We start from the raw sequence: 26943 nt of genomic DNA, 5'->3' as shown, positions 1-26943 counted from the left end.
CAGCAATAATATTAGATCTAAGTTGTGACATTTATAGTTATGTGTCACTTCAAAAGTTACACTGCATGGATCATACAGCTGAGAATCACACTTTCATTATTATAACCAATGATCACACCTCAAATCTTCATTTCTGTCTCCTTTCTTTTCCCACAGCTTTGCTGAAGTATAACTGACAAAACTGTAAGATATCTAAAGTATACAATGTGATGATTTGATATATGTATAATATTATGAAAGGATTTCCCTCCATCAAGTCAATTAACACATTCATCAGCTATTTACCTATTTTTGTTTGGTGAGAAGATTTAAGTTTTACTTTCTTAACTTTAAATTATACAATAGAGTGTTATCAACTATAGTCACCATGTTATACATTAGATCCTCAGACCTTAGTCACCTTATAACCGCAAGTTTTGTACCTTTTTACCAATCTCCCTATTTCTCCCAGCAATCACTTTTCCACTCTGTTTCTATGAGTTTGACTTTTTTTTTAGACTCCACATAGAAGTGATACCATGCAGTATTTGTCTTATTCTGTCTGGCTTACTTCACTTGGTATAATGCCCTCCAGGTTAATCCATGCTATTGCAAAAGATAGGGTTTCCTTCTTTTTCAAGGCTGAATAATATTCTATTATATATATACACCACATATTCTTGACCCATTTATCTGTCAACACTTAGGTAGTTTCCACACCTTGGCTATGGTGAATAATGCTGCAATGAACACGGGTCTGCCACTCACTTTCTGACCCTGATCTCTCGTTTCTATCTAATCACAGCCTCATTTATCTACATAGCAATTTCCTTGATAGAATATTTTGTATCTATCACCTGCTTTTTCCTCTGTCCTCAACACTTCTTACTTCTTTTGCTTTTTTTTTTCTGTTATACCTGACCTTCAAATTTGTTATGTCCCATGGCTTATTTGTCAATCATCTCTTTCCCCTCGTACAACCCCTCTCCCCTTCTCAGTCTCTCTCAATCTTACCCAAACCCTGGCTTTATATACAATCTAAATACTGACTTCCCCCAAATCTACATTTCAGGCATAAACTTTCCTGGGTTTTTGATCCATACATCCGACCTGCTACTCAGCATATCCATTTGTATGTCTTATAGGCATCTCAAATTTCATGTGGCCAAAACAGAACTGTTTTTTTCTGCATCTCTGGTAATGCCACCTACATTTACCAGTTCCCCAAGGCCAAAAAATTAGGACTCTTCCCTTGATTTCTCCTCCTTTCAAACTTCTATAGCCTATCAATCTTCAAGCCTTATTGGCTCTACCTTTAAATATTCTTGAATCTAAATACGTCTTAACAGATAACACTGTCATAACACGAGTCTGAGCTTATTTTCTTCCACATTGCTGCTTTTCCTGCTTCCATCTTTGACCTCCCCTATAATGTAGCCTCAACAAAGTAACCAAAATTATTTTTCAATTAATATAAATCTGATTATATATCCTTCCCATGAAAACTCCTAAAGTGGGACTATATGATCTGTCCCATCTTCATCTCTTATGTCCTCTCTCACATAAGCCTTCATGATGTTCATGGAATAAGCCGAAATTATGACATCTTGGGCCTTTGCTGGCCCCTATCTCCGAAATATGTCCCCCCACCCCAACCCTTACTGCATACCTGCATGACTCGCTCCTCCTTTCAGACACATCTCTCAGCTACTCAGAAAGGGATTCCCTGAGAACTTTTCTCAATTAGTGCCCTCCCATACCTCAGTCACGCTGGCTTTCCTTTCTCTTGCGTATTGTACTTATTCATTATTTTACTTTATCACACTAATATCTATTTGAAATTTTATCAGATTACTTTCTTCTCTCTTCTTTTATATGTACTAATTGAGCACATACTTTATAAAGGGCATTGGGTTCCATGATGCTGATTACATTCAGGTCTAATAAGACTGACAGAGTCCTTCTTCTCATGGAGTTTACATTGTATTAGGAAAGACAGGAATGGCAACTCTAAATACACAAATGCTTTTTAATTAGTGTTACAATGTTGAAGCACAGGATGTCAAGTATTCCCACAGCCTAAAAGTCTCATTGGAAAATGGGAGTGTTTCTGAGAATGTGACATGTAAGCTGCAACCTAGAGGACTTCTGAGGCCGGGGTGAGGATGGGGATGGGTGAGAGAAAAGACTTCTAGGCACCAGAAAGACTAATTGTAAAGGGCACTTACTGTTGATTTGTGGGTATGTGTTGACACATAAATTAACATTTGCTATTTTCCTGTTTCCTTATGGAGGTGAGCCATTAAGTCCTTAAATTCAAAAGGAACTCTATGTTTACATGAATCCTAAGAAATGGAAAGGAAATCAGGCTGAATCTCTGGGGCCAAGACAGCAAAGGATGGTGAGGAGGGAAGAAATAACCTGGTCTTGTGAGCAAGCTCTGCTTCTTGGCTTTTTATACCTTTGTTTTCAACTACAGAGTCGACTGACTCCAATTATTAAAACAAAAAAATCAACTTAGATGCACCATGAACAGACACTGTAACAGTTTTCAACTGTGGTCCCAACTTTACTAAAATACTTCAAATCTTAGTTTTTAATGTAGGACTTGAATATCTGAATTTTTAATCAGTCGCACACACAAAAAGAATAGTCACTAAAAAGTTAGCAACCAGTCTTTTTTTGTAAATATATTCCCAGGTAGTAATAGCAGCATCGGGCTGAGAAGAACAGTGTTTATTAACCACTGGAGAGGTTAATTAAATGAACACAGAAAAATGGTTTTCAAAACAAATGACCAGATTTGGGGGTGAATTAACTTCTCATTTGTAAGAGAAACAGGGAAGTACATCTTCAGTAATAAAGAGTGGCAACTTAATCGTTACCAGTGAATGTCAATGTTCTTGTGGGAAGCATTGCTGGGAATTCAGCCAAAGTTGGGGAAAAAACCAATTCTATTAATGAGACTACTGAAACCTTCCCCGAAAGTGAGTCCTCCATGGAGGAGACTGAATGGGGAATTGAGTAGATGGGTTTGCCTCTGGCACTTCTGGGTTTAAAGCACTAACTTAATGTATGGTCTTGAGTAAATGATGGAACCTTTGTTAACCTTCATTCCCTCATCTATAAGCAATGCCATGCATGGTCTGTTGCAAGGAATATGGGAGTTAACTCTTTGAAGTACCTAGAACATTATAAGTATTAAAGAAATGTAGGTTCCTGTCCTTGTTTCTGGATTGGCAGGGGTGGGGAGAATAGGAGCTCACAAGAAAAACAAAAGAGAAAACAGCACACTTTGCTAAATGAAGATCAGTGTGGGACTCCGGCAGGATAGCAGTTTAGACAAGGCCTCGTTTCTTATCCTATTGTCTTGAAGCAATACACCTCTCCTAAGCTTAGGAGCTGCTGGGCTGGCTAAAAAGAAGCTTCAACAAAGAAAGTAAACTCTCTTACAAAAGAGCAGTCGATAAATCTTGATTCTCATCTATTAAAAATATACAAATGAGAAAATAAAAGTATATGCATAGAACTCATTAAATGTTACCAGAAAATCACCACCAATCTAACATTTCCTATAAGCCGTTATTACACTTCCCTAGACAGCTGAAACAGGTATCATACCTGGGCAATAAAGACACTGGCCATCCACTCCATCTGAGTTTGTAAACTATCACAACACAGGTGCCTGCAAAACAAGGTTTATAAAATACATAATTCAAGAAGACAATGCACTATTCTCCAGTCTATCTGTTTTGGTGATTATGTGATCAGAAACCCCTTTGGGGTTCTCCGATTAATAATTTAATGCAATCAAAATGGGAGCATTTCAGTACAAGTTGCTTCAGGCTTCTGTTAAGTATATAATATTAAAATAATAGTGTAAATATACTACTAATTTAAATATGCTAGTTTAAATAAAATATATCTAAATGTTTTGATAACTGCTGAACAAAAATTGGCAATATTTTTGGAAAGGTGGAAAAGTCAATGTCATTTGCTTTCTCAGGTGCATGATGGTGAACTATTTTTCCCCAGAAACTCCGAGCCTGAGAAGAGAAATATGTGCATGTTTTCTTAACAGCAGATGTAAAAAAAAGTCTAAGACAGTCTCTATCATTATGATGATAAACATTAAAACTCACAAGACTCATGAAAAATAAATTAAATAAAAAACCATTGCATGTCCAACAACACTGATTCAGTAACTTTTTATTGAAAACCTATACATAACAGAGATCTTACCCTCAAGGTTCACATAGTCCATGAGGGAACCCAGACATGTAAACAAATAAAACACAGTGAGAAAAAAAGAAAGCTGAACACACAATAGAAACAGCACACTTGGGGATGAGACAGAGGCTATTTCCTATAAGATGAAAATTTTTTGACTGATGTTAAAATGAGAAAATGGACATTTTAATGTTAACTACATTTTTTTGTATTCCTCCATTAAAAACAATTTAGAAAAATGCTAAAATTTCTGAAATATTCTTGCTTCTTTCATTAGATTCTCATAAAGACATTGTCCTTTCCCATTACCAGTACAAGAAAACTCTTCTCTACAAATCATTTTAATTGCACACCCATGTGTACAAAACGCTGTAGATACAAAGAAAACATAAATAATAATTAGAGGTGAGTGTTATTTCATACGACTTTTGGGGCATCTGAGCTACGATTTGAATGAAGGATAGTTGAATCTACCAGATCAGGAAGAGAATGGGGTGATAAGGGAAGGGAGCAGCATACAGTATAGAAGGCAACTCAGTAAGGGCTCCACATATATTAAACATGTAGATATGAAGCAGCAAGGCATGTCTGGTAAATTAAAGACACATTGTTTTATTATTAAGTAAAAAGGAAAAGTCGTGGGGATGAAGCTGATGGAACCCATGCCAACAATTCTGTAGTTTATCCTGTAGGTAACAGGATTCACAGAAAAGTTTTAAAGCAGGAAAGACACATAATAAATTTAGAAAGTCTCTTGGGTGGCTGAGTGGAGAGTGTACTAGAAGATAAAAGCAAAGAAGGCATTAAAAAGAACACTTAGGACTTCTAGAATGTTTCAGGCAGATGAATGAAGGCATGGCCCCGAGGATACAGGGGTGTGGGTGAGTCGGAGAGCTACTGAAGAGACACATCTGGTATGCTTTAGTGACTGATTACACACAGGCTGCTGAGAGAGAGGAGACTTGTAGTACAACCTCTCAGGAGAGGGGCTACATCCTGGTGACATCAAGTGAAAAAAAGTACATATATGGAAAGAATAGGTTTGAGACCAAGATTTTTTTAAAACTGAGTTTTGGCTAGTTCTTATCCCTTATTTAAACCCGAATTTTGCCTGCTTATCCCATAAAAACTGAGATTCAACACTCATATAATAACTAGGAAGAAATTAGATGTAGTGTCTCTTAAGAGACATTGGCGAATAAGGTAAATGGGATTGAAATGGATCTTAATCCTGAAGCAAATCTATTTTCCTCTTCTTAGACAAAGTATTGAGAAAAGATTTTAATGTCACTTAGGTGAAACTTTCTGTCTGTAGATCTGCCAAATCACAACATTATTCATTTACTGAAGTTATCATCAAAATATCAAATCCCAAACTGCCAGTTGTTAACTTACCAGTGATGTTTCTCAGAATATGCTGTCAATCCCCAACTGCGTCACAAGGGAAAAAATAAAGCACATACATATTAAAAATGATAAATTTTACAAAACTAGAAAACAGGATCAGATGTTAACCCTATTCCCCGTTTAGGAAAAAAAAAACTGCAGCTCGCATAGGAATGTTGTTTTTTAGGATATGACATTTTCAGCGATTGAACTACTATAAAGGAATGCTATAAACAGAATGATGTCATTTGTTTCCAAAGACTATTGATGTACTAGAGTGACGTGAAAATAATAAAAGTGAGGTATTTCATGGCAAACTTTAGGGGTAAGGTTAAGACTGTAATCCGCAGGTTATCTCGGGGCAAATAGGAAAAGAGTTAAGGAGGTGATATTTATTGGTGAGAATGCATAACAGAATTGATACTCTTAAGTCATGATTCAATGGTTATGATTTATCTAGAGGCAAATGATAAATGTTCAGGGATTTGGCTACAAATTTAAATATGCAGAAGGGAGACAGAGGGAAGGAGCCTTGTGATGTCATCAGGCATGGGGGAAATCTCTCAGAAGATATTCTTGGCTGAGTAAGGGCCGACATCCAGGAAAATGGCCAACATGAGATACACAACGGCCTGCTGATATTGTGAGAAATTAAAAAATATGCCAATTGCTACACAGATATATATGTGCTGGACTTAAAATTAAGCATGGAGGCAAAAGTGAGAAAATTTTAAGTAACAGAATCTCAAAGTTCATTAAAATGATATTTCATGCGACAAGTGCAAATACAAACATTAATTAGCTAACCAAAGTAATTTGTGATAAGAATGGTATAAATCAAATGCTGTGTTGAGTCAAGTGTTAAAGAGGAACATGATGTATAAGAGGATTCTACTTCCTCTCTACCATCTATGTGCTGTGAATTTACTGCCAAATTTGGCAAAGCAAAATGGGCAAATTATAGAGCCAGGAACAAGACATTCTAAAAGCCAAGCATCAGGAGTCTGGAAGGCAGCATCTACTGTCCTGTGTGTAGACTTACTTGAGACATTCCTTATGTCCTCAGGTTGTGACTGAGTAAGGAACAGGATATAGAGAAACTCGTGTGTTTCCCAATGAACAGGGCCTTCTGGGGATTTATTTTACAAAAGGGTCATGCAATCACCCAAGAGCTCGACTTCAGTGGGAACATCATCCCTCATCTACCCACACAGGTTCTCCTGATCTGCCAATCGGTCCTCTGGCAACTTAAGGAATCTATCTAAGCTTAAGTTATAAGAAGTTAGACTAATGCCACTGATCCCTAAATCCTTTAACAGTCTTTCCCCATAACTTTTCAACCACCCTTCACTGTCAAGGTTTACCTTGTTGGAGGCTTCATTTTCTTTTTCACTCCAAGATAAAACTTCATTGAACTGAGAGAAAACATTTTGTCATATTTACTACTCTGTAAGAAAAACGAAATTATAGGTAATTAAACAGATTTTTATAAATATCCTTGTATTTGGCTTGAATGTTAATGATTGGGTTTAGAATTGTTTAGTTTCTCCACTGTTTTAGAAATAACAAGTTTTAAAATATTGTTTTGATTACAATGTTATTAATTGAAATAATTTTGGATATATATGTATGCTGATATATGTGTGTATATGTGTATTTAAACACACACACAATAATCCTGTACTCAAAATACCTGGGACCAGATGTATATCGGAACTGATAATTTTTCATATTTTAAAAATACAATGTATAAGCAGTATGTTATGTAACTCCACCACACCACTAATATTATCTGGAGCAGCACCCTGTATTCAAATATATTCATATTTCCATATTAAAATACATGACATTTCATATAATGTGAGCTAAATAAAGGCTATAAATATAGACTGAATGTCTGTATCCCCCAAATTTATACACTGAAATCTAATCCCCAATGTGATGGTGTTTGGAGGTGGGGCCTTTGGGAGGTCATTAGGTCATGAGGGTGGGGCCCCATGAAAGGGGTCGATTCCTTTATAAAAAGGGTCCAGAGAGCTGGCCAGCTCCTTCTCTTTCCTCCATGTGAAAAAAGAAAGAGAAGCCAGCAGTCTACAACCTAAATTAGGCCCTCACTGAACCTGACGGCGCTGGCACACTGATCTCGATGTCCGGCCTCCAGAACTGTGAGAAAATTCCTGTTATTTATAAGCCACCCAGTCTATGTATGGTGCTTGGTTACAACAGCCTGAACTAAGACAAATATCTTCATGTTGGTTTGGGTCAGGCTTTACGTTGCGATTTCCTATACTTTTTGAATTTCAGAATTATGGAAAACATACTATGAACCTATATGGGCACATACTGAACTATCTCAAATATCCATCCATGTTAATGAAAATTTTCACTAATTCATGAAAGTAGACTAAAAAAAAATTTACATACATTTGCTTTAGATTAATTATACATTCTCCATACATATCCCGACCTATTTGTGAATAATATTCAAAAAAGTTTTAGTCCTTGAATACAGACCATCAGGAAAGTTGTCTAACAGAAGCAAAACTTAAATCATTATAATTTAAAAAATACCAAAACACACATATTATTTATCCTTAGATACCCAGAAATAGATTTTATGAAGATAATAGCCATGGAAATAATTATTAATAAGTAGTCCCCATAGCCTCAAAATTCTCAAAAAATTTTCTTGTTTTAAACTGGCAGGCAGATAGCTTTTATAACTAAGATCCAGGGCTAAGTGTCAGAGACCTGGGTGAAAATCTGTATTCCTACTTACTAGTTTGTGACCTCATATTCTCTTGGCCTTTATTTCTTGTTTGTAAACAGGGATAATAAAAATATTGACTCTCTCATTGGGTTATTATGAAGATTAAACGAGAAAGTAAAGGGTTACTGTGAAGGATTATTGTACAGATTCAATTTAAAAAATTACTAAAAGGGTTTAATCTAGTAACTGGCATATAGTAAGCATGCAGGAAATTATTACAGCTATTATTATAAATTTAAAACATGTTGCTTCATAGAAATAGCAATATAGATAAGGTGTTAGGATCCTAAGACAATGCACAAAAGCCTATTTAGCAAATATGAAGCTCCAATCAGTACTAAGTTCCATAAAACAAACTCTTACTATGAAATCTGTTCTTTATGAAAGCAGCCAAATTTGAAGAGTGGAAAATATGTTTATAAAATAAAAACTTGGTTTCCATGGAGAATACAGGTTAGAAAAATATAGAGGAAATATAGAGGGAAGAACAAGCAGGAAAAGGATCAGGAATTATACTTGGGTGACCGATGACCCCTGTGGCAGCCTAGAATTTACATGGTGGATTTACTCCTAGTCACTATTATTAATGTTTGTTATTATTATAATGGTAGATAATTGAAAAAAATTTTTCTTGGATGTTTTTCCCTTTATAGCTAGATTTCTAGAAATGGAATCACTGGGTCAAAGATTAAGAACAAAGTTTTGGCTAAAATGATAGGGACATTCAGTTAAATGTATATTCATGTATTTGCTATCAATTTTCTGCTTTGATTTGGTCAACAATTTATCCACATCTTATTTGTTTCATTAGTTATTTACATATTAAACATGAAATTGCTTTGTCTTTTTAATTTTTAATTGAAATATTCTACCCAAATTGCTGTTTGCCTTAATTTTGCTGTTTACTTAATTACCTGGTCATATAGCTTAAAGGGTTGCTATTTTTAAAGTCTTGATTTTTTTTTTTTTTTTGTCAATCCGGAAGGTATATTTTATATACAGTATAGATAAGAATTTAACTGAAATTTTATGTTAACAATTTTCCCAATCCTACTTATTAAACTTTTCTTCAGACATGGATTTATGGTTGCATATTTATCAAAAACAAATTGTGATATATGCAATTAAGGATTTTACCTGACTTCATGGCACCATTGCTATCTCTGTTCATTTTTATGCCAGGATCATATTATGCAAGCTACTTTCATTTTATTATACATATTAATAGTTAGATGGAAAATACTTCACATTTATTTTACTTTTTATGCCCCAAAACATTTTGCATGTATTCTTAACTGTTCATCCTTTGAGATGAATTATCAAATCATTTTTGCCAAGTTTTAAAAATTATTCCCTTTGGGATTTTGAAAAAAATTTAAACCTATAAACCAATATTAGTATACTTTACATGAATTTTATTTCAAGAAGTAAAGTTCAATAGTTTTATATAAACCTCTACTTCTTGTTAATGTCATTTTCTGGTAGTTCGTATGTTTTGACTTTTTATGCTAACTGAGGACTGGTTTTTGAGAAGTGATTTTTTTTTTAGTTTGCTACTTTACTGAATGTTAATGAATTTGAACTATCTAATGCAGAACAGTGAGATAGCATTATAAAGTAGTAAGTGTCCCATTCAGGAAAGAGTCAAGGAGAAGAGAACTTAAGAACGTGCACAGCAGAGGAGACTCCTGGCCACCTTTTTCAAAAGTTAAAACAGATTACAACTGAAATTAACATCCCTCCTCATAGACTGCTGTTCCCTCAGACATAGCCCCAACTGAGGCAGCAGGTTAGGGTAGGAGGCAGCAATTCCGGCAGTGTGGGTAAGATGGGACTTGACTGTTTGAGAATGAGAAGCTCTATGCCTGAACTAGGCAGTCCTCCTTTAAGAAGCCATTGCTGAGTAAGTCTAGGATTGCCTACATTTTGAAGCACTTTCGGTAATAAATTGAGAGTCTGAAGTCACACAACTGATTTCCAAGCCCCTCCTGACTTGTAAGCTCATTACTTTATACCATATCCTGCCCCTACCTCCTTGCCAAAAAAGAGGATAGAATTTGAGAGATCAGCAATGGTGGAAAGAAAGCTTTTTCAGTTTCAATCTTTCAACTGAATATGCATAAAGAGGAACTATAAGGATCCTAATGGAAACTTCTATAAAAAGAAACCTCATTTGGCAAGAAAACTTTACTGTTGGCTTATTACAACTCTTTTTTGGGATGTGTATTTTCTGAAGAATTTTTCAAAAAGTTTAATATGCTGGCATGTTATGAAGTCTCTAATGTGTTCCTTTAGGCAATATATTTCAAAATAAAGTTTTTAACAAAGCCAATTAGTGTGCTTAAAAAGTTATTCTTGTGGTTAAAAGGAATTTACTTATTAGTGTATGCAACTTTTAACGACCCCCCCTTACCCATTTGCTTTTTTCACACCATTAAGAGTATAATGGTAATATTCTCCGAAACTTCTCACCTTTTATGTAAATCAAGTCTGAAAACATTTTAATTAACATTTTCTGTGCAGGGAAAATTCTCTAAACAAAATATATCTTCCCCTGTGTATTAGTCTAATTTGTTGTTAATGAGCATTCATAAATTATCTCTAATTAACACCAGTCTCTTTAAGTACATTTTCCAATTTGCAATTTTTACTCCCTCTAAGTAAATCATTTTCTAAATATATACAAGCACATATATATTAACGGCAATTGTCCAAACCAGAACCAAATATTTATTCAAATAAGTTAGGAGATTGTTACTATTGGTTATTTACTAAAAAATCATTTGAAAAGTTAACATTGCCAATGATTCAACCATTAATATTAACAGGGACAGACATGAAAAAGTATCCAGCAGAATAAATTCATATGTTGAAAATAGTAGTTGAGCTTAAAGGAAAACAGCAGGTCTCTCATCTGCTTGTCTTAATGTGCAAATTAAAGTATCGGTTGCATTAATTTATTCCAACAGACGTACAAACATAACTTTCAAGCACTTAGTAGACTATAATTCCATAACCTGAGGTCACTGTGATAATAAATGTGTTCAATGTCCTTAAAGAGCATTGTCTAACTAATATTGTATGATCTCACTTATATGTAGACTCTAAAAAAGTCAAATTCATAGAAGCAGAGTAGAATGGTTGCCAGGGGCTCAAGGGAGAGGAGGATGCAGAGATGTGGGTCAAAGGGTACAAAGTCTGTTATGCAGTATGGATAAGTTCTGGAGATCTAATATACAGCATGGTGACTATAGTTAATATTGTATTATACACATGAAATCTGCTGAGAGTAGATCTTAATTGTTCTCATCACACACTCACAATAAATCTATGTGAGCTAAAAGATATGTTAATTAGCTTGATTGTAATAATCACTTCACAATGCATATGTATATCAAACCATGCTGTACGAGGTAAATATATATAATTTTTTTTTTTGCCAATTATATACCTCAATAAAGCTGGGAAAAAGTTATTTCAAATGTCAGAAAAAGCACTTTTTCAGAGAAGTTCTCAATATTATCACTGTCTACCAGTTTATATGAATTACTTTAGATTGAGCAGGATTACCCTTTCAAAGATATACAAGTTCTTAAAACATATTCCGTTAACGGATATGAGATTCCTTGTTTCATTTACAAAAACAAATCCATAGGAAAAAGACACTTCTCCTGGAACTGCCTTCCCTGTGGTAGATTTTAAAATTGACATCAGCTTGGGGTGAACGCCATAAAAAACTGAATTGTATGGATTGTCATATTTGAAAATATTTGGTATTATTTAAATGAAAAAGACTTACTCTCTTTAAATGACATTCTGTCAGCAAAAAACACCTCGCTAAAACATTACAAAATCATTGTTTATTAAGTCCCTACACAGAGCCTTTGGACTCAACATCTGGGAATGAATTCTGACTCTGTCACTTACAGGCCATGTCATCTTGGGCAAGTTATGTAATATCTTGGTAGGCTCCATTTCTTAATCTGTAAAGTTGAAATAATAATAGTACCAATTTCATAAGGTTAAAGAAAAAAATGGGATAATCCAAATAAACTGTATGGAACTCTGCTTTCTATAGTCATCCCTTGAATGTTACTTGCTGCTATTAAGACTGCACAGCCGTTACTACTACTACTGACTGCTAGTTGTTTGCAGCCACCTGCTGCTGCTACACAATGAAAGTCTCCATTCCTTAACAGGACTAAACATTTCAGGTTGATAATTTTAAATATCGTAAGCAGATATACAACTGCAAAAGTGACCCTAAACCAACATATTGTGTATACAGAAGGGTGGGGATTAAAGAATTCAATGTAATAAAGATCAAGGTGGTGACCCGTTGACAAAAAACAAATTTCGATCAGATTCAGATCTAGATGGCTAGAATAATCAGCTGTGAAATCTAGCATTTACTTTCGTGGACACAAACTTACATGTTCATGAACCTGAAAATCGGATGTGTTCGGTTCATATAACCGAAATTCTTATGTGCCTTAATTCTGCAAAGTTCACTGTTTCCCTACTGAAAAAACTGAAGAATGATAATAAATTATAACATCATTTAGTACCCACAGATTCCTTGCTGAGTCTGTTAGATGGGATAACAAAGTGGGAGTTCAAGCAGCAGAGATAATACAGATCTCTTAATAGAGGGATAAGGGCTGCGGATTTCAGTACTGTGTTACTAGCCTCTTGCCTGGATATTCCACTGTCTTTGAAAAAAGTGAATGTGAGATGTATACACAAAGTAGGAAGGCTATGAAGATCTATTTATGCCCACATATGCAAGCGTCCTTGCTGGGGATATATACAAGGAAAGCGGTCAAAGCATATGGAGAGCTCAGAAATGGAGCCATAGAGCTTTGGGAAGCTGCCTAACAATGTTCTTCATAACATTAACAGACGTTACTCGCCTGGTTTTTCTTTGTACGACTCCACGACAGAATATATGAAGGGCCACACAAAGTATGCAAGCAAAGTATGCAAGTTTACTCAAGTGGATTTTATAATTCAATATAACAAGGCCTAGAGACATCTAGGTGTCTAGTCCTGCTGTCAGTCTACATTTAAAATCGCGTGGCTATTACTTCAATCTCAAGGAAGTACGAGATGTTACTGTATACATCCGTGTATCTCCTACCCAAAACTAGGTAGAGAACATTTATTTCTATCCTAAGAAGTATGCTACTGACTCACTGTCTTCGCAATTCCACAGCAAATGTTCTCCACACCCCAGGCAAACACTTTCTAACTCATATCACCATTAATGGTTTTACCTGACCTTAGACTTCTCGTGGACGGGCTCAAATGGTACTATTTTGTGTCAAGCTTCTTTTGCTCAACAAGAATTTGAAGATTCATCCATGTTGTGGCATGCATTAGTATTCACTTATTTACCGCTGAGCCGTATTCCAGTAAATGAATATATCATTCTCCTGTTGATGGACACTTGGAAAATTTCCAGGTTGCAGTGTTTATGAATAAAACTGCATGTGAACATTCTTGAACAAGTGCTTTTGTGGACATGATACCTAGGCACACAGTTGCTGGGTCATGGGGTAGATGTACTAATAACCTTAGCAAAAAACTGAAACAGTTCTACACAGCGATTGTGTGACTTTTACCCTTCAACTAGCAATTTATGAGAGTTTTAGTTAATCAAAATCCTTGTCAACATTAGTTGACTAAAATCAACTAAAATGACTTAATATAAGAGTCATTTTAGTTGATTTTAGTCAACTAAAATAGTATCTCAGTTTTAATTTGTATTTATTAATTGCCATTAGCTAAACTCAAGCCACTTTTGCCTTAGATCTTAGATCATCGCACATTCTCTTAATTTTATTGATTGACATACTGATTTATATGCTGGTTTACGTAACACATTTTAGACCTTTCTTCAGGACTTAGGTCATTCTCTGCCCCCTCAAAATGTGAGGTGATCAAAAAGGCCACAGATGGAGTTCTTTACTGTGTCCTGCCTGAGTACATTAATGTTATGTCCCAGAGGCTGAAAGAAATCATCAGCTTACTATGCATTTTATTGACTACAGAGAGCTGACAGAAGTATAAAATAATGTTAACACCCACACAAAAATGTTTATATATTCAAATACTACATAGTCAAATACCTTCGGATCCTTGTAAAGAAAGAGATATCCATCACGTAAAACACAATACCGTTCTTGAAACTTATTTCCAGACAGTATTTTAGAAGGTTCTTCTTTGATTTTCAAGGTTCCCTCTTTGATACTTTCCAGGGCTCTCCTCTCTGTAAAGTACATTGTAAGTTAGGTACATTTTCATTTATTGGGAACAGAACATAAAACATTTCTCTATTTTCAGTTTCGATAATGTAAAGTAATAACATGTTTCCTACCATTAAAAAACCTACAGCTAATTTCTGGGAATACCATGTGTGAGGGGAGTGTTGGACAAGTTATAGATCCACTAACTAGATCTATATATAGCCCTGTCTACACTATCCAAATAGCTAATGGGTAATAACACTTAAAATGTGGTCAGTTTCAACTGAAGTGTACTGTATGTATAAAATATACACCAGATTTTAAAGACTTAGTACAAAAAAAAGTCAAAATATCATAATTTTATAATACTGATTACATGTTGAAATGATTATATTTTGGATATGTGCATTTAAGTAAACTATAATAGTGAAATTAATTTCACCTGTATATATTTACTTATTTTAATGTGGCTACTAGGCAATTTAAAATTATATAATCAACTTACAATGTGTTTATTTTTAACAGTTCTCATATATAAACAATGCAAATACACAAGTAAAGAGGGAAACCTTTCCTGAAATTCTAACTCAGGAATCTAGGAATTCTTAAGGCATTAGAGAAATTCCTGTACTTACTAGGACTTTTATGAAAGAGGTAAGGGTAAAAAAGCAAAACTACTAAAGTAGAGCATTTAATTAACAACAATTATATTTTATATACAATAGTATTAGTGTTCCACACTTAGAAATCATTTTAATTCTATTAAAAAATACTTTTTGATAAGAACACCAAATTTGTATTTCTATACATTTGAGGCATAAATTTATCAATATAAATCATCTAAAATATTTTCCTCAAAATGTAGACAATTAGCTGCCTATCTGAGAACTGAAAAATTATGAAAAGGGATCCTGAAGCCAAACAGATATGACATTATCATTATGATGTTAATTTCTGCTTTTCCTGTGAAAAAGCAGTGATGACACATCCTGCAGATTGTTGTGGCCCACAGATAATGTCCACAAAAGATGTGGGGTAGGAAACTCCATCAGGACTAGGACCTTTAGCAACCTCATAGTATTAAGATGATACAATTTAAAAATATTCATGCATAGTTTTGAAATTTATAAAATAACTCGAATGAATTTAGAAAGAACTCTTAGTATTAAACCTAACAATCTCTTGGTTTGGGAAAAACCTTTACTTATACAGAAAAAAAAAATATACAGATGTTCATAATTATAATTAGATAAAAGATAGTTTAAAAATAGAAATAGTTCCTTATAATGCAAATGTGAGCACAGAATGACTATCTGGAAGAGAAATTCCCAGGATTAATCACATCACTGATCCTAACCACAAACAAAGGTAATTAACAAACCCCAGTGATTTTCATGACACACATACTAGCCACAGGTAACATTCTTTTACTAAACCTTCTTCTTAGGTAGTTTGTGACTTTATAAAATAATTTCTGAATAACATACTGCTAAAATTGTCCTATGGTACAAATTAATATTCAATTCCATAAAAATATATTTTATAGCTAAATACTATTTAAATTAAAAAATAACATTTTTCCAATTAAAAGACTTGAAAGAAGACATTTTAATAGAATTAGAAGAGCAAGGGAAAAAAATAACATTACCTAAAACTAGTATTCAGAGAAATTCATATTACATCTATCATTCATTTCTTCATAAATTATTGAGGATTTAGTATGTACTTGGAAGTAGTAATATGCGTCAACCAGATGGAGATGGTCTCTGCTCTTGCAGTGCAGTGTTAAATAACAGTTAAACATGAGCTAACAAACAATGAACACTGTATATCCTGAGAGAAGTGCAGTAAGCAACTTAGAAAATACTGGGTGGTCTTAGTGATTCCGCTGATTTAGAATAGGAAAGTAGAAAAAGGCATTTATAATATTGTTGGTTTAGAAATAGGTAAAGCATTTTTAAAAGCATTAAATTACTATGAAGTGTGCGATAGATATTACATATTGCTTAAGCCAAATTCTATTTATACCTTCTGATTGGACACTTTTCATTTAGAATTTTGTACAAATTAATAAACCTTTCAAATTTTAGTAATAATCTCATGTCCAGTGTCTAGGTAAACCACTCATTGGTCAAAGAAAAACAGGCTTAGGGAAAAGATACTGTTTGTGTCTCTAGTGCATAGTGCTGATCTTCATTTTAATAATCATCACATGTAACTGAGTAGTTTAGCTAAAGCTGGGAGCATACACTATAAATGAACTCAGGAGGGAGGCTCTGAGAGGAATATATGTTGAGGAGTGAAGAAAAAAAGAACTCTGAAATATGAAATTCTATGATAAAGTTGAGGATTTTAAAGAATTTCTAAAACCTGTCACAACTAAATTTGTCTGCTCTAAAAATGTAAAATAAGTAGAAAAATTACCCACCACTTAAGGGACAAAATGAAGCAACATACGTTGGGGGACATCGTGTGTGACTCAGTGTGTAACAAAATGAAGGTTATGAATTAAACGGTTTCCAATAATTCACTTTCCCGAACTTTGCCAGTATTGCTTGGTCCCTCAACTCTTATATTTCCACTTCCTCCACCTCATCCTAGGCAGAAAGCCTATTAAGCTCCCTTGTTCCTGAAGAATCTGGTTCAGTACAAAGTTCATGCCAGCTGTGTCCACCATGCCTGCTGCCCAGACCTTGTCCAGGTTTGAGTTCAACTCTAGTATGTCAGGATTCCAGTTTTATACACTGCATGTCCCTTTTGATCTGGAGTTCAACTTTCCTCTACTCAGATCTTTTCAGTGGGATCTCTGCTTTATTATTCTCGAGATTCTGGCCAGAACTCCTATCATGTCACTGTTATTTCTAATGCTACATAAGCAGTTTTCATAGCCACACCCCTTGCTAGTCATTCAATATCCCTCTGATCCAATCAAAAAGAATGAGTTCATATATCATATGGTCCGTGCTATAAATTGTAGCCATGATGTAATAATATAAGTAACTACACATGGAATACTTCTATGTAATAAGAATTTTTAAAAAACGGGCACACCATGTATATTTGCTTTAAATTGAAAAATGAACCAGCTATAGTACATAATTAATGTACTAAAAAGAAGCCATTAAGTAAGTGACTTGGGAAACCACCCGATTTTTTTTTTATATAGTGTAATAGATCTGAAGATTTAATGCACTCTCAAAGCACCTAACTCCTTCATAGAAAGATTCTGGGGTATATACTACTATGCACAATTTCATTTACTACCCTTTTGTCTTTCGTTTCAATCAAATTCCACCACAATGTTATCTCTGGGGAATCATAAACCCCTCTTCCTTCTTGGTGGTTGCTAGGATGAGGCAGGCTCAGCTGGGGTTTAGTAAGGGGTCTTTATAGTTAACACTGGATGAGAAAACAGATAAGTATTCTTAGTCATATTGTGTTGTATTGTTGTTTTAATTAGAAAAGCCCTTAAAAAAATGTATGTATGAACCAAAAAAAAAATGGCCACATTTATTTAAATAGAACAGACATATATTACTGGGACAATAAAACTAATATCCCCCCCGCAAAGTTTTTCCAAACTATTTGAAAACCTCGAGTTCTTATACAAATACAGTAATTTCCAACTAGTCATCTCTAATCCCAATAAAATAACTGATATAAGGAGGAGGTGACAGGATCTTGGGAAGGAGAGGCAGAGAGAGACAGACAATACTTGTTGGCACCTAGCAAGCTGAACGTTACCTCTTATTTAATTAATGGAGGACAGACATTCTTTTCGGTACTGCAGAGTCTGTACTACGCAATGAAGACTACACTTCCAAAGTTCTGATGATTTATAGATTGAATTTGTAAGAGTTAAAAAAACTAAAGTCTGATTTAGCCTTCATTTCAGTATAGTAAGTTGTTTATGCCAGAATACATGGCTCGATTTGGAGAGATTCTGACTCTAATGCCTGCTTCTCCAATTTCCAGCAGATCACCTTGAGGGAGTTATGTGATGTTTCCATGTCCCAGTTTCTCCATTTGTAAAAGTCCTAGTAAGTACAGCAAGTCCTCACTTATCATCAACAGGTTCTCTACAACTTTAAGTGAAAGGACAGATAACGAAGACAATTTTACCATAGGCTCATTGATATACACTAGAGTTAAGTTCCTACGCATCTCATCAATATTATAATGAAATGATGTTGAACGAAACATTATTTGAGGACCTGCTGTACTACTAAATAGCTCATAAGAGTACTAGGAAAATTAAATGAGATGGTGTATGTAAAGCATTCAGCCCAGCATCTGACACACAGTAAATGCACAGTAACTATGAACTGTTGCTATCTCCTATATCTGTTATCTCATATATAATCTGAGTGAGGACAAGGGAATATACAACAAATAGATCTATTTTTAATGTCTGTGTCTTCCTTTTTCTTTGTTGGCAAAGACTATTTCCTCAGGCCTGCATATTATCTGAAAAAAATTCCTTGTTCCAAGTTCCACCCCCACCCATGTACTCTAAGTGCTGGAGGAGACAAAATGGGCAATTTCTATTCTCTTGAAAACGTGCCACAACTAAGTGATATTTGGCAACATTTGCAGCCTAACACATAAAAATTCCTTCTTGATTAAAAAGTATGCACATTTCCTTTGATATTAACTGTATAGGATACATATGTTCTTTATAATTTGGAGAAAGAATTTCTGATTTATTTTATTTATCGTATGACATTCACTCAAAATGCATTTTAGTAAAATTTTGTTCTACAACTGTGTAGAAACTAAACTGGACATAATAGCTGCTTGAAAGTAACTGTTTCTTAGAAAAGGTCAAATATGTCCATCTCCCCATCCCCATTCTATTTCCCTTTATGCTACTTGCATTGAAGAAGCAATGTTTAATAGAATTAGTAGCTTGATTATATTCTTTCATAATTATTCATAAGCAGTAAAGTTATAAATATAGTTATTATTAGAGGACTGACTAGAAAAGTGCCAGGGATTCCATGCCATTTTACTGAAAATGCAGCAGACTATAGAAAGTAGAACACTACTTTTCTATTCTGTTTTTATTATTACGTTATAACCCTTTCTAAAATAAAATTTAGTATACTAAATGTTATGTTTCTTTTACATTACAGTCTAGTTTTAGCATACTTTTAATAAACACATAGATAATATTTTAGACTTCAAAATGTTCATATATTTTATCTCATGTGATTTTCATATAACTTTCCAAAGTAGGGAGTATAGGTAATATGATCTCATTTTATAAATGAGAAAACTATGGCTCATAAAGTTTATGTGACAAGGTTAGAAAGCACTGTCCTAGAATTACAATTCAGGTTTCTTAATATCTGACATAGAATTCTGTCTTCTATATTTAGAGACTTCTCTTATAAGTAGTGGTCATGACCATAATGATCACCACCACCGGCACTATAACCACAACAAAAATCCAGGTACCTTTCTTGACCTCATGCACCATTTTATAGTTAAATACTTTTTCCTAGAACTTACCCCTTTGATGATTTCCATGACATTGCTCTGTCCTTGTTTTCTTGCAACTTTTCTGTTTGTTCCTTCACACACCAAGCCTCTCTTGATACAGCTATCCCTTAAAGGCCGGTAATTCTATGCTCAGCTCCCTCATGTTCTTACTTTAACATTAAAACCACATGGTCTTGTATTCTCCCAAGGCTAAAACCACATCCCTAACAATGCACTCCATAACTTCCTTAGTTCCCTTCTAGAAATATATTCTTGGACACTTCAAAGACAACTAAAACCCGACATATTCAAAGCTGAATTCAGTAACTGCACCCCCATTTCACCCCAAATAGTAACCTCTCTAATTCTCCCTATCTTAATGTCTCAGGAAGCATACAAACCAAGAGACTGAGGACTACACACAGCTGTGTCTGTAGTACCACAACACTAATTTCCATTAGAAAGCCTTCCCTAACTACTTAGACGAAAGTGTTTGCAGTCCTGTGAGATTTTGTCAGTAGCTTCCTCAGTTACGTGTTTTATTCATTTATTTTTAAAAAGTTTATTCAACATGTACTTTCAGTGAGTAAAAGAATAAGACATAGTCTTATTATGGAAGAACAATACATAAAAGAAAAACTAAACAAGAAATGGCTACTTCCTTCAATGAGAGACATTAAGTGTTAGAAAAGATGTCAAATGTCAAATCTAGCTGAACCACCGTTTTGTGTTACAAAGCTCCCTAGAAACAAACCTCCTAGCCTATAGTGGTCATTTATCACATGCTGTGTTTAGTGTCTTACATTTAAAGTTTTCATACATTTAGATTTTCTGTTCCTTGTGAATAAAGACAATGCTTAACAATCCTTTAAACTTTCCACACTAGATTCCTGCATGAAACAGAGCGCTAACAGAAACTTATCAATTGTTTTGCTCAGTACTGAATTATAATATTGGAAGTCAGGACATTCATACTCTATAATGAATATCACAGACTGCTATCAATTTCCAAGAAAATATTTCCACTTGAAGTAGACTATGTGTTACTATCAATTTTTACACATCTTTAGATTTAAAAAGATTTGATGGAGAGTGAAATGTAAATTATTTTGGTTAGATTATAATTTATAGACTGAAACTATTTTTGCTGAAATTTTCTTATTTTCTTAAGTCGATAGTGGATGATGGCTCAGCTTTCCAGGTCTGAATTTGCCGGAAGCAGTTGCATTTTGAACTATTCAATTCTAATGCAAATTTAATTCCAAAGCATCTGTCATATGCAGCAATCTAAATTTAGAAACCCACAGGGATCTGCATTTGAGTTACATCTTATATCTTAAAATTATTTCTTTCCTACTGAGGTCATTAAAACTTGATTCCCATGTATCACATTCTATTGAGGTAATTTTAAAGAATTTTAGCACTTAAAATAAGACTTCAGCAATATAAAACTATTCGTTCTGGAATCTTACAGGAGCTATAAATTTATGACTCACTTGTGATAGAGATGTTGAAACTTAACTCAATGTAAGAGATAATGATAAAAGATGGTTTAATAAGATTAGCTATGGCAAAGTCTAAATGGCAATTTTAATGAAGTTTTATTCTTCCTATCTCAATGTCTCAGTCATAATCATGGGGTAGCAAAGAAATTCGAGGACTGTTTTCTTCTTTTCAAGTTAGTTAACTCCCCCGTACAATAATGACAATGGTGCAAACTGTTTCTAAGAAATAAAATGCAGCTTTTAAAAACACAGAATTTATTTTTAAGTAGAGGCAATAGAAAATTAATTTACTCTCATATATTTCTATAAAAGTATGTTACCTCATTACCTTAAATGAATGAGCAGAAATTAAGTGTTCAATGATTTGAAATCTATTCCTATATATGAAGTCTACATTTTAAACTGTTCAGATAAAGTGAGAAAATTGAGACAATTAAAATCCTTTAACTACTACCCTAAACTCCTAAACTCATATTTGATACAATTCACTTAGCAAAAAGGTGGTGAAAATACAATGTCAAACAAAAGTATATGCTTATAATTTATTATATTAGATAAACTATTATTCAATTAATGAAATGCAAGTTTTAAGTGTGGAGATACAGGGCAAGAGTTAGTGATAGGGATAGGTAGACAGTAAAATATGTGGTAACTAGGTGTCAAGTACCAGGAGACAGAGTGCAAAGGATGTGGTATTGCTACTTTGTGTTTCAAAAAATGTTAAACATTAGCTATTTGTTACTAAGAGAAATTGTGGTTGCAACCAACTATCTTTGTTTCAAACTCTGGTAATTTTCACTTGGCCAAGGTTAGAATAAGAAAATCTTAAAAAAGAAATCCTTAACATTGTTCCCTTTCTGTTGTGAAGAGCAGTGTATTTCTGAGATGATTTTAGTTTTTCTGACAAATTGACAGAGAAATCACATTTGATTTACTTTCATTATTTTCCCTTTAGATTCCAATTTTAAGGAGCAGTGGATGTAATGAATGGAGCAATGATTCTGGAGTCGATGGTCATTGTGATTGATTTAGGAGACATTTGCCAAGACAGAGACAAAGACGACGGAATATACAACCAACCTAAAATCTATCACAAAGTATATCCCATAAGAAGTATTTATAAGCTCCAGGTTGCTACAAGACACAACTATAGGGAAAAAAAAAATCAATTGATTTAAAAAAACAACAGGCCAGAACTTCTTTAAAATGACGATCCTAAATTCATACAGATTCAGAAGCAACTATAATGAAAGAGATTATTTTGCTTTGATAATCTAAATATAAATCAAGGTCTAATTAAAACATTTATAACAATTTTATTGGATAGAAAACTAGAGTATTTTAAATATTTACTTCATAGGTACTCCTATTTTTGACAAAAAAACATGTAACTACTGTGATAAAATGGTCCAATTAATGTATTTGCTGATGGCGTTATTCTAAAACCTGATTTTTTTTTTTTTATTCAAAGATACAATTTCCTGATAGAAAGAATGAAAGGTATTATAATAATAAGCTGCATATTGGTTTGGCAAACCGAGGGAGGGTTAGTGGGGGGACAGGGCCGGGTTTCATAGCTCCCACCCTGTTAAAGGAATGAAGGAGACATGAGAATAACATAAAAGGTAACTGACATTTTACTCAAGAGAATGTTCCATCCACATCCCTGAAACTATCATCGTCGCCTGCTTTCCACTGCTTGAGTTCTCCAGTTTTTATGCAAGATTCTTTGTCTAGTCCTTGTAGAGGTTTGATACTTTCATAACAGAAATGACACACTCGTAACCCCATAAAAAGGACATAAAGAAATATGTGAGGCATCATTACAGCGCCCAATCTTCCTACCCGGTTTATGGATAGAGCCAACGGACATTTTGTCGCTCTACCGTTTCTTATTGTTCTTAAACAACATAAACATTTTACTCAGACGTGATTACTCTCAACCAGCTCAATCTGTACATTTTTTTTACCCCGAAAGATCAACAGCACTTAATGGTACCCTTGTTTGGGTTATTCCTCACCCCACCTGCTCGAAACCTTCCTTTATGTCACAGCCTTTTAAGATAGTATTTTTGTCTATTTTTATTCACATAGCCAGCCCATTAGTGTTCAAACAACAGCTAAGGTATTATGTCTAGATGTGAGTTTCAAGTATTTTGCAACATGAAGAAATGGATATTTGGAGGAATATTAGAAAAAGAAAATTTTCACCAGAAAAAAATTTAAAATACACAAAAAGTTGCTTTTTCTAAAAGAAAAGAAACCATGAGAACCTATTATACATGTTTCGTGTTGATAGGACTTGGTTCAGAAGCTCAATAATTTATCTCAATGTTAAAATGAAAAAATACAGAATTTAAGAGCTAGAACAGATTTCATAGATCCTCTAAATCAGAAATTCTCAACATGGGCACTAATGACATTTTAGTTCTGATAATTCATTGTTTAACACAGCTGTTCTGTGTACTGTAGAATGCTTCGTGGACTCTCTGGTCGGTACCCACTAAATACCAGAAGCACCACCACACCCAGTTGTGACCGTCAGACATTGTCAAATGTCCCCCTAGGGGAAAAACTGCCCCTACCTGAGAACCACTGCTTTCTGACATGGATGCATGTTGCATTCACATCCCTAGAGAGAATCTCTGTTGTAATCCTTAAGAGGTACATGTAAGATGTGGTCAAAATCATATGTAAGAGTATTAAAGAAATTAAAATAAGATAAAGGTCTCTCAAAGGCTAAATTTCTACAGCAAAAAAAAGTACCTTTTGTTTTTTCAGATACTAGTTAAGGCTAGGATAACATAAAAATTTGTTTCACCACTTGCATTTTGCAAAAATACTTTTATGTAAGTGTGAGCTATAAACGATGATGTTATGGACTAAATGCTTGTGTCTCTCCAAACTCTCCAGTGTGACAGTGTTAGACAGTGGGAGCCCTCATGAATGGGATCACTACCCTGAGAAGAGTCACGAGAGTTAGCTTCCTGCCTCTGCTCTCCGCCATGCGAGGATACAGTGAGAAGTCCGCAGCCTGAAACAGAACTCTCACAGGACCCCAACCGTGCTGGCACCTGGAGCTCAGACTGCCAGTCTCCAGACGGTGAGCAGGACATTTCTGTTGTTTGGAAGATACCCAGTCTATCATAGTCTGTTAGGGCAGCCTAAACAGACTAAGACATCATGAAACCAGAAATTTGTCAGATCAGTGTTGGAACAATTTAGAATTTACTGACCTGTGAATATTAGCTAGAGAGCCTGCAATAACACTAAGAAGTAGGTTTATAGCATTTAAGAGCTGTATCAACAGCTCCACCTTTTTTTTTAAATTAGAAGACCAACCTAGTCTCAAATCCAACATTTAGTAACTGTGATCTGGGGAAAATTACTTCATTTCTCTGAGCTTCTCTTTCCTCATTTGTATAATTCAAATGACAATATAACTCACAAGGATGCTTTAAAAAGTTTAAATGAGATTTGGTGTGTACGGAGCTCACTGAATGATTAACATGTTATTAAATCGTTATATAATATATAATGATTAACATATTACTAGAGCTCAGTTAATGTGATTAATAAATAATGGTTATTATTACTATTATAAAAGTTGTGATAAATTTCATCTTATAAAACCTGAGTCCTTTGCTTTTGGGTTACTTTACATACAATATTGGCAGGAAATCTTTTTCAAATCTGTCAGTTAATGGCAACCCAACGGAAGAATCCGAGTTTCAAAATAAAAGTTTCTAATATCTCGTACAGGTTCAGAGATTTTTTTCTTATGTGATTTCATTGTGCTAGCTAACTTATTTCATCTTCCATGTGTACATGTCTTTTCTCAGTCGGGTGGCAAGGATCCTTATAGGAAGTGTTTTATTTTGTTTCTGTTTTCCAGTATCAATGAAAATAAGTGAGAATTATATAATAAGCACTCAATCTCAGAGCCTACATAACTTGCACTTCTTGAATGCCCAGAGAACTTTCACATGTAAACATAATTCAGGAAGATTTACTATCTATCTAAAACTTAGGAAACACATAAACATGGAAGAAGCCCTTAAACATAAACTACTCCTTCCAAACACTTTAATGTGGTACTGTCGCATTAGCCAATTGTTACCACAGTGCTGCCCTCCAGGACATCTGACCCCGGCACTTGGTACTCCTGTCTATATATTCTTCTTTCTACTGGACAATGCTATGTCAGCAGAGTCTGTATCTAGCTACTCGTTTTGCTTTTACATTTTCAAATAATACTCATGCCATAATAATTATCCTTTATCCACTTGAATTTTCAATCATAGTTGCCATGTGAAATAACAGTACCTACCATTATAGTGTTTAATTGTGTCAATGGTTAAGAATCTCTTCACGACAAGATAAGCAGAGCCAGGTTCAGTTAATGAACTCCACCGAAGCACCTGCTCCAACACATTTTCTGTGTAGTGAAGAGGGCGCTCTGCAAAAAATAAAACCAAATCAAATAAAAATATATTAACATATCATTTTTGAATAATTTTTTACAAATCCTTTTAGAAAAATCTATATGCAACAATAAACACAACCATATCTTATATTACAGAATAATAGCACTAGGAATACATAAAAGGGACCCAACACCTAGAACACCATTAAGCACATTATGAAATTTACTATATAAATAAATCTGTATGAGAATATTTGTTTGTCACTCAACTACTTAAAAAAAATTCAGAGATGCTATCCTTTAGATAAAATCTCAGAAATAATGCTACCTTTTGTACAACCAATCAGTATCTTACTCTACTTTTTAACATAGGTAACATTCTGGTTTGCTTATGGAAATCTGTCTGTTTGCACATGCAATTAAATAATTATAAAATGATTAGCAAAATTAATCTTGTTCAGGGGTAAGTAGTAACAAATTAATCCTTTGTTTATCCCAACAAGATTAGCATGTTATAATTTCTCATCGATAGCAGTGAACAACTTATAGTTGATATTCGCATAGTCAATTTATATGAAATTATAAAATGTAACTTCAACAGCGAACATATAAAAATAATCATAAAATACTACCGAGTGATCTATGTTTAACTATTAGTGGAAATATCAAGCATACATATTATGTGGCAATATTATACATTAATTGTTGATATAATAGACAAAAGCAAGAAGTTAATAACTTCTTAAAGATTTCTCCTTGATAAATACTCATCCATATATATTTTGTTTTAGGCAATCATGTTTTAAAATGCATCACAAATTCTTAGCACAGTTAAAAAAAAAAAGGTTTTACAATTACAATCAAAGCTTCATATAAAAGTGTTTTGCTGATCAAAATATGTCAATCAGTTAATAA

At 34.1% G+C, this 26943-nt stretch overlaps 1 protein-coding gene across 2 annotated transcripts in view; it reads right to left on the bottom strand.

Annotated features, from left to right (window-relative positions):
• The window catches only part of ARAP2 (ArfGAP with RhoGAP domain, ankyrin repeat and PH domain 2), a 159002-nt gene that overhangs the window by 7323 nt on the left and 124736 nt on the right, over positions 1 to 26943 (bottom strand). For both annotated transcript variants that reach the window (XM_006918943.2, XM_015595043.2), the window contains 5 exons: positions 25933 to 26061; positions 14497 to 14636; positions 6960 to 7042; positions 5605 to 5640; positions 3601 to 3664 (listed from right to left, as the gene is read on the bottom strand). In XM_006918943.2, the coding sequence (XP_006919005.1) occupies positions 3601 to 3664; positions 5605 to 5640; positions 6960 to 7042; positions 14497 to 14636; positions 25933 to 26061 (452 nt within the window). The remainder of the gene's footprint in view (positions 1 to 3600; positions 3665 to 5604; positions 5641 to 6959; positions 7043 to 14496; positions 14637 to 25932; positions 26062 to 26943) is intronic.

Source organism: Pteropus alecto, unplaced genomic scaffold, assembly GCF_000325575.1.
Source record: "Pteropus alecto unplaced genomic scaffold, ASM32557v1 scaffold5, whole genome shotgun sequence".
NCBI lineage: Eukaryota > Metazoa > Chordata > Mammalia > Chiroptera > Pteropodidae > Pteropus > Pteropus alecto.
The sequence above is the reverse complement of the archived record's forward strand: the minus strand, read 5'-3'. Positions and strand labels throughout refer to the sequence as shown.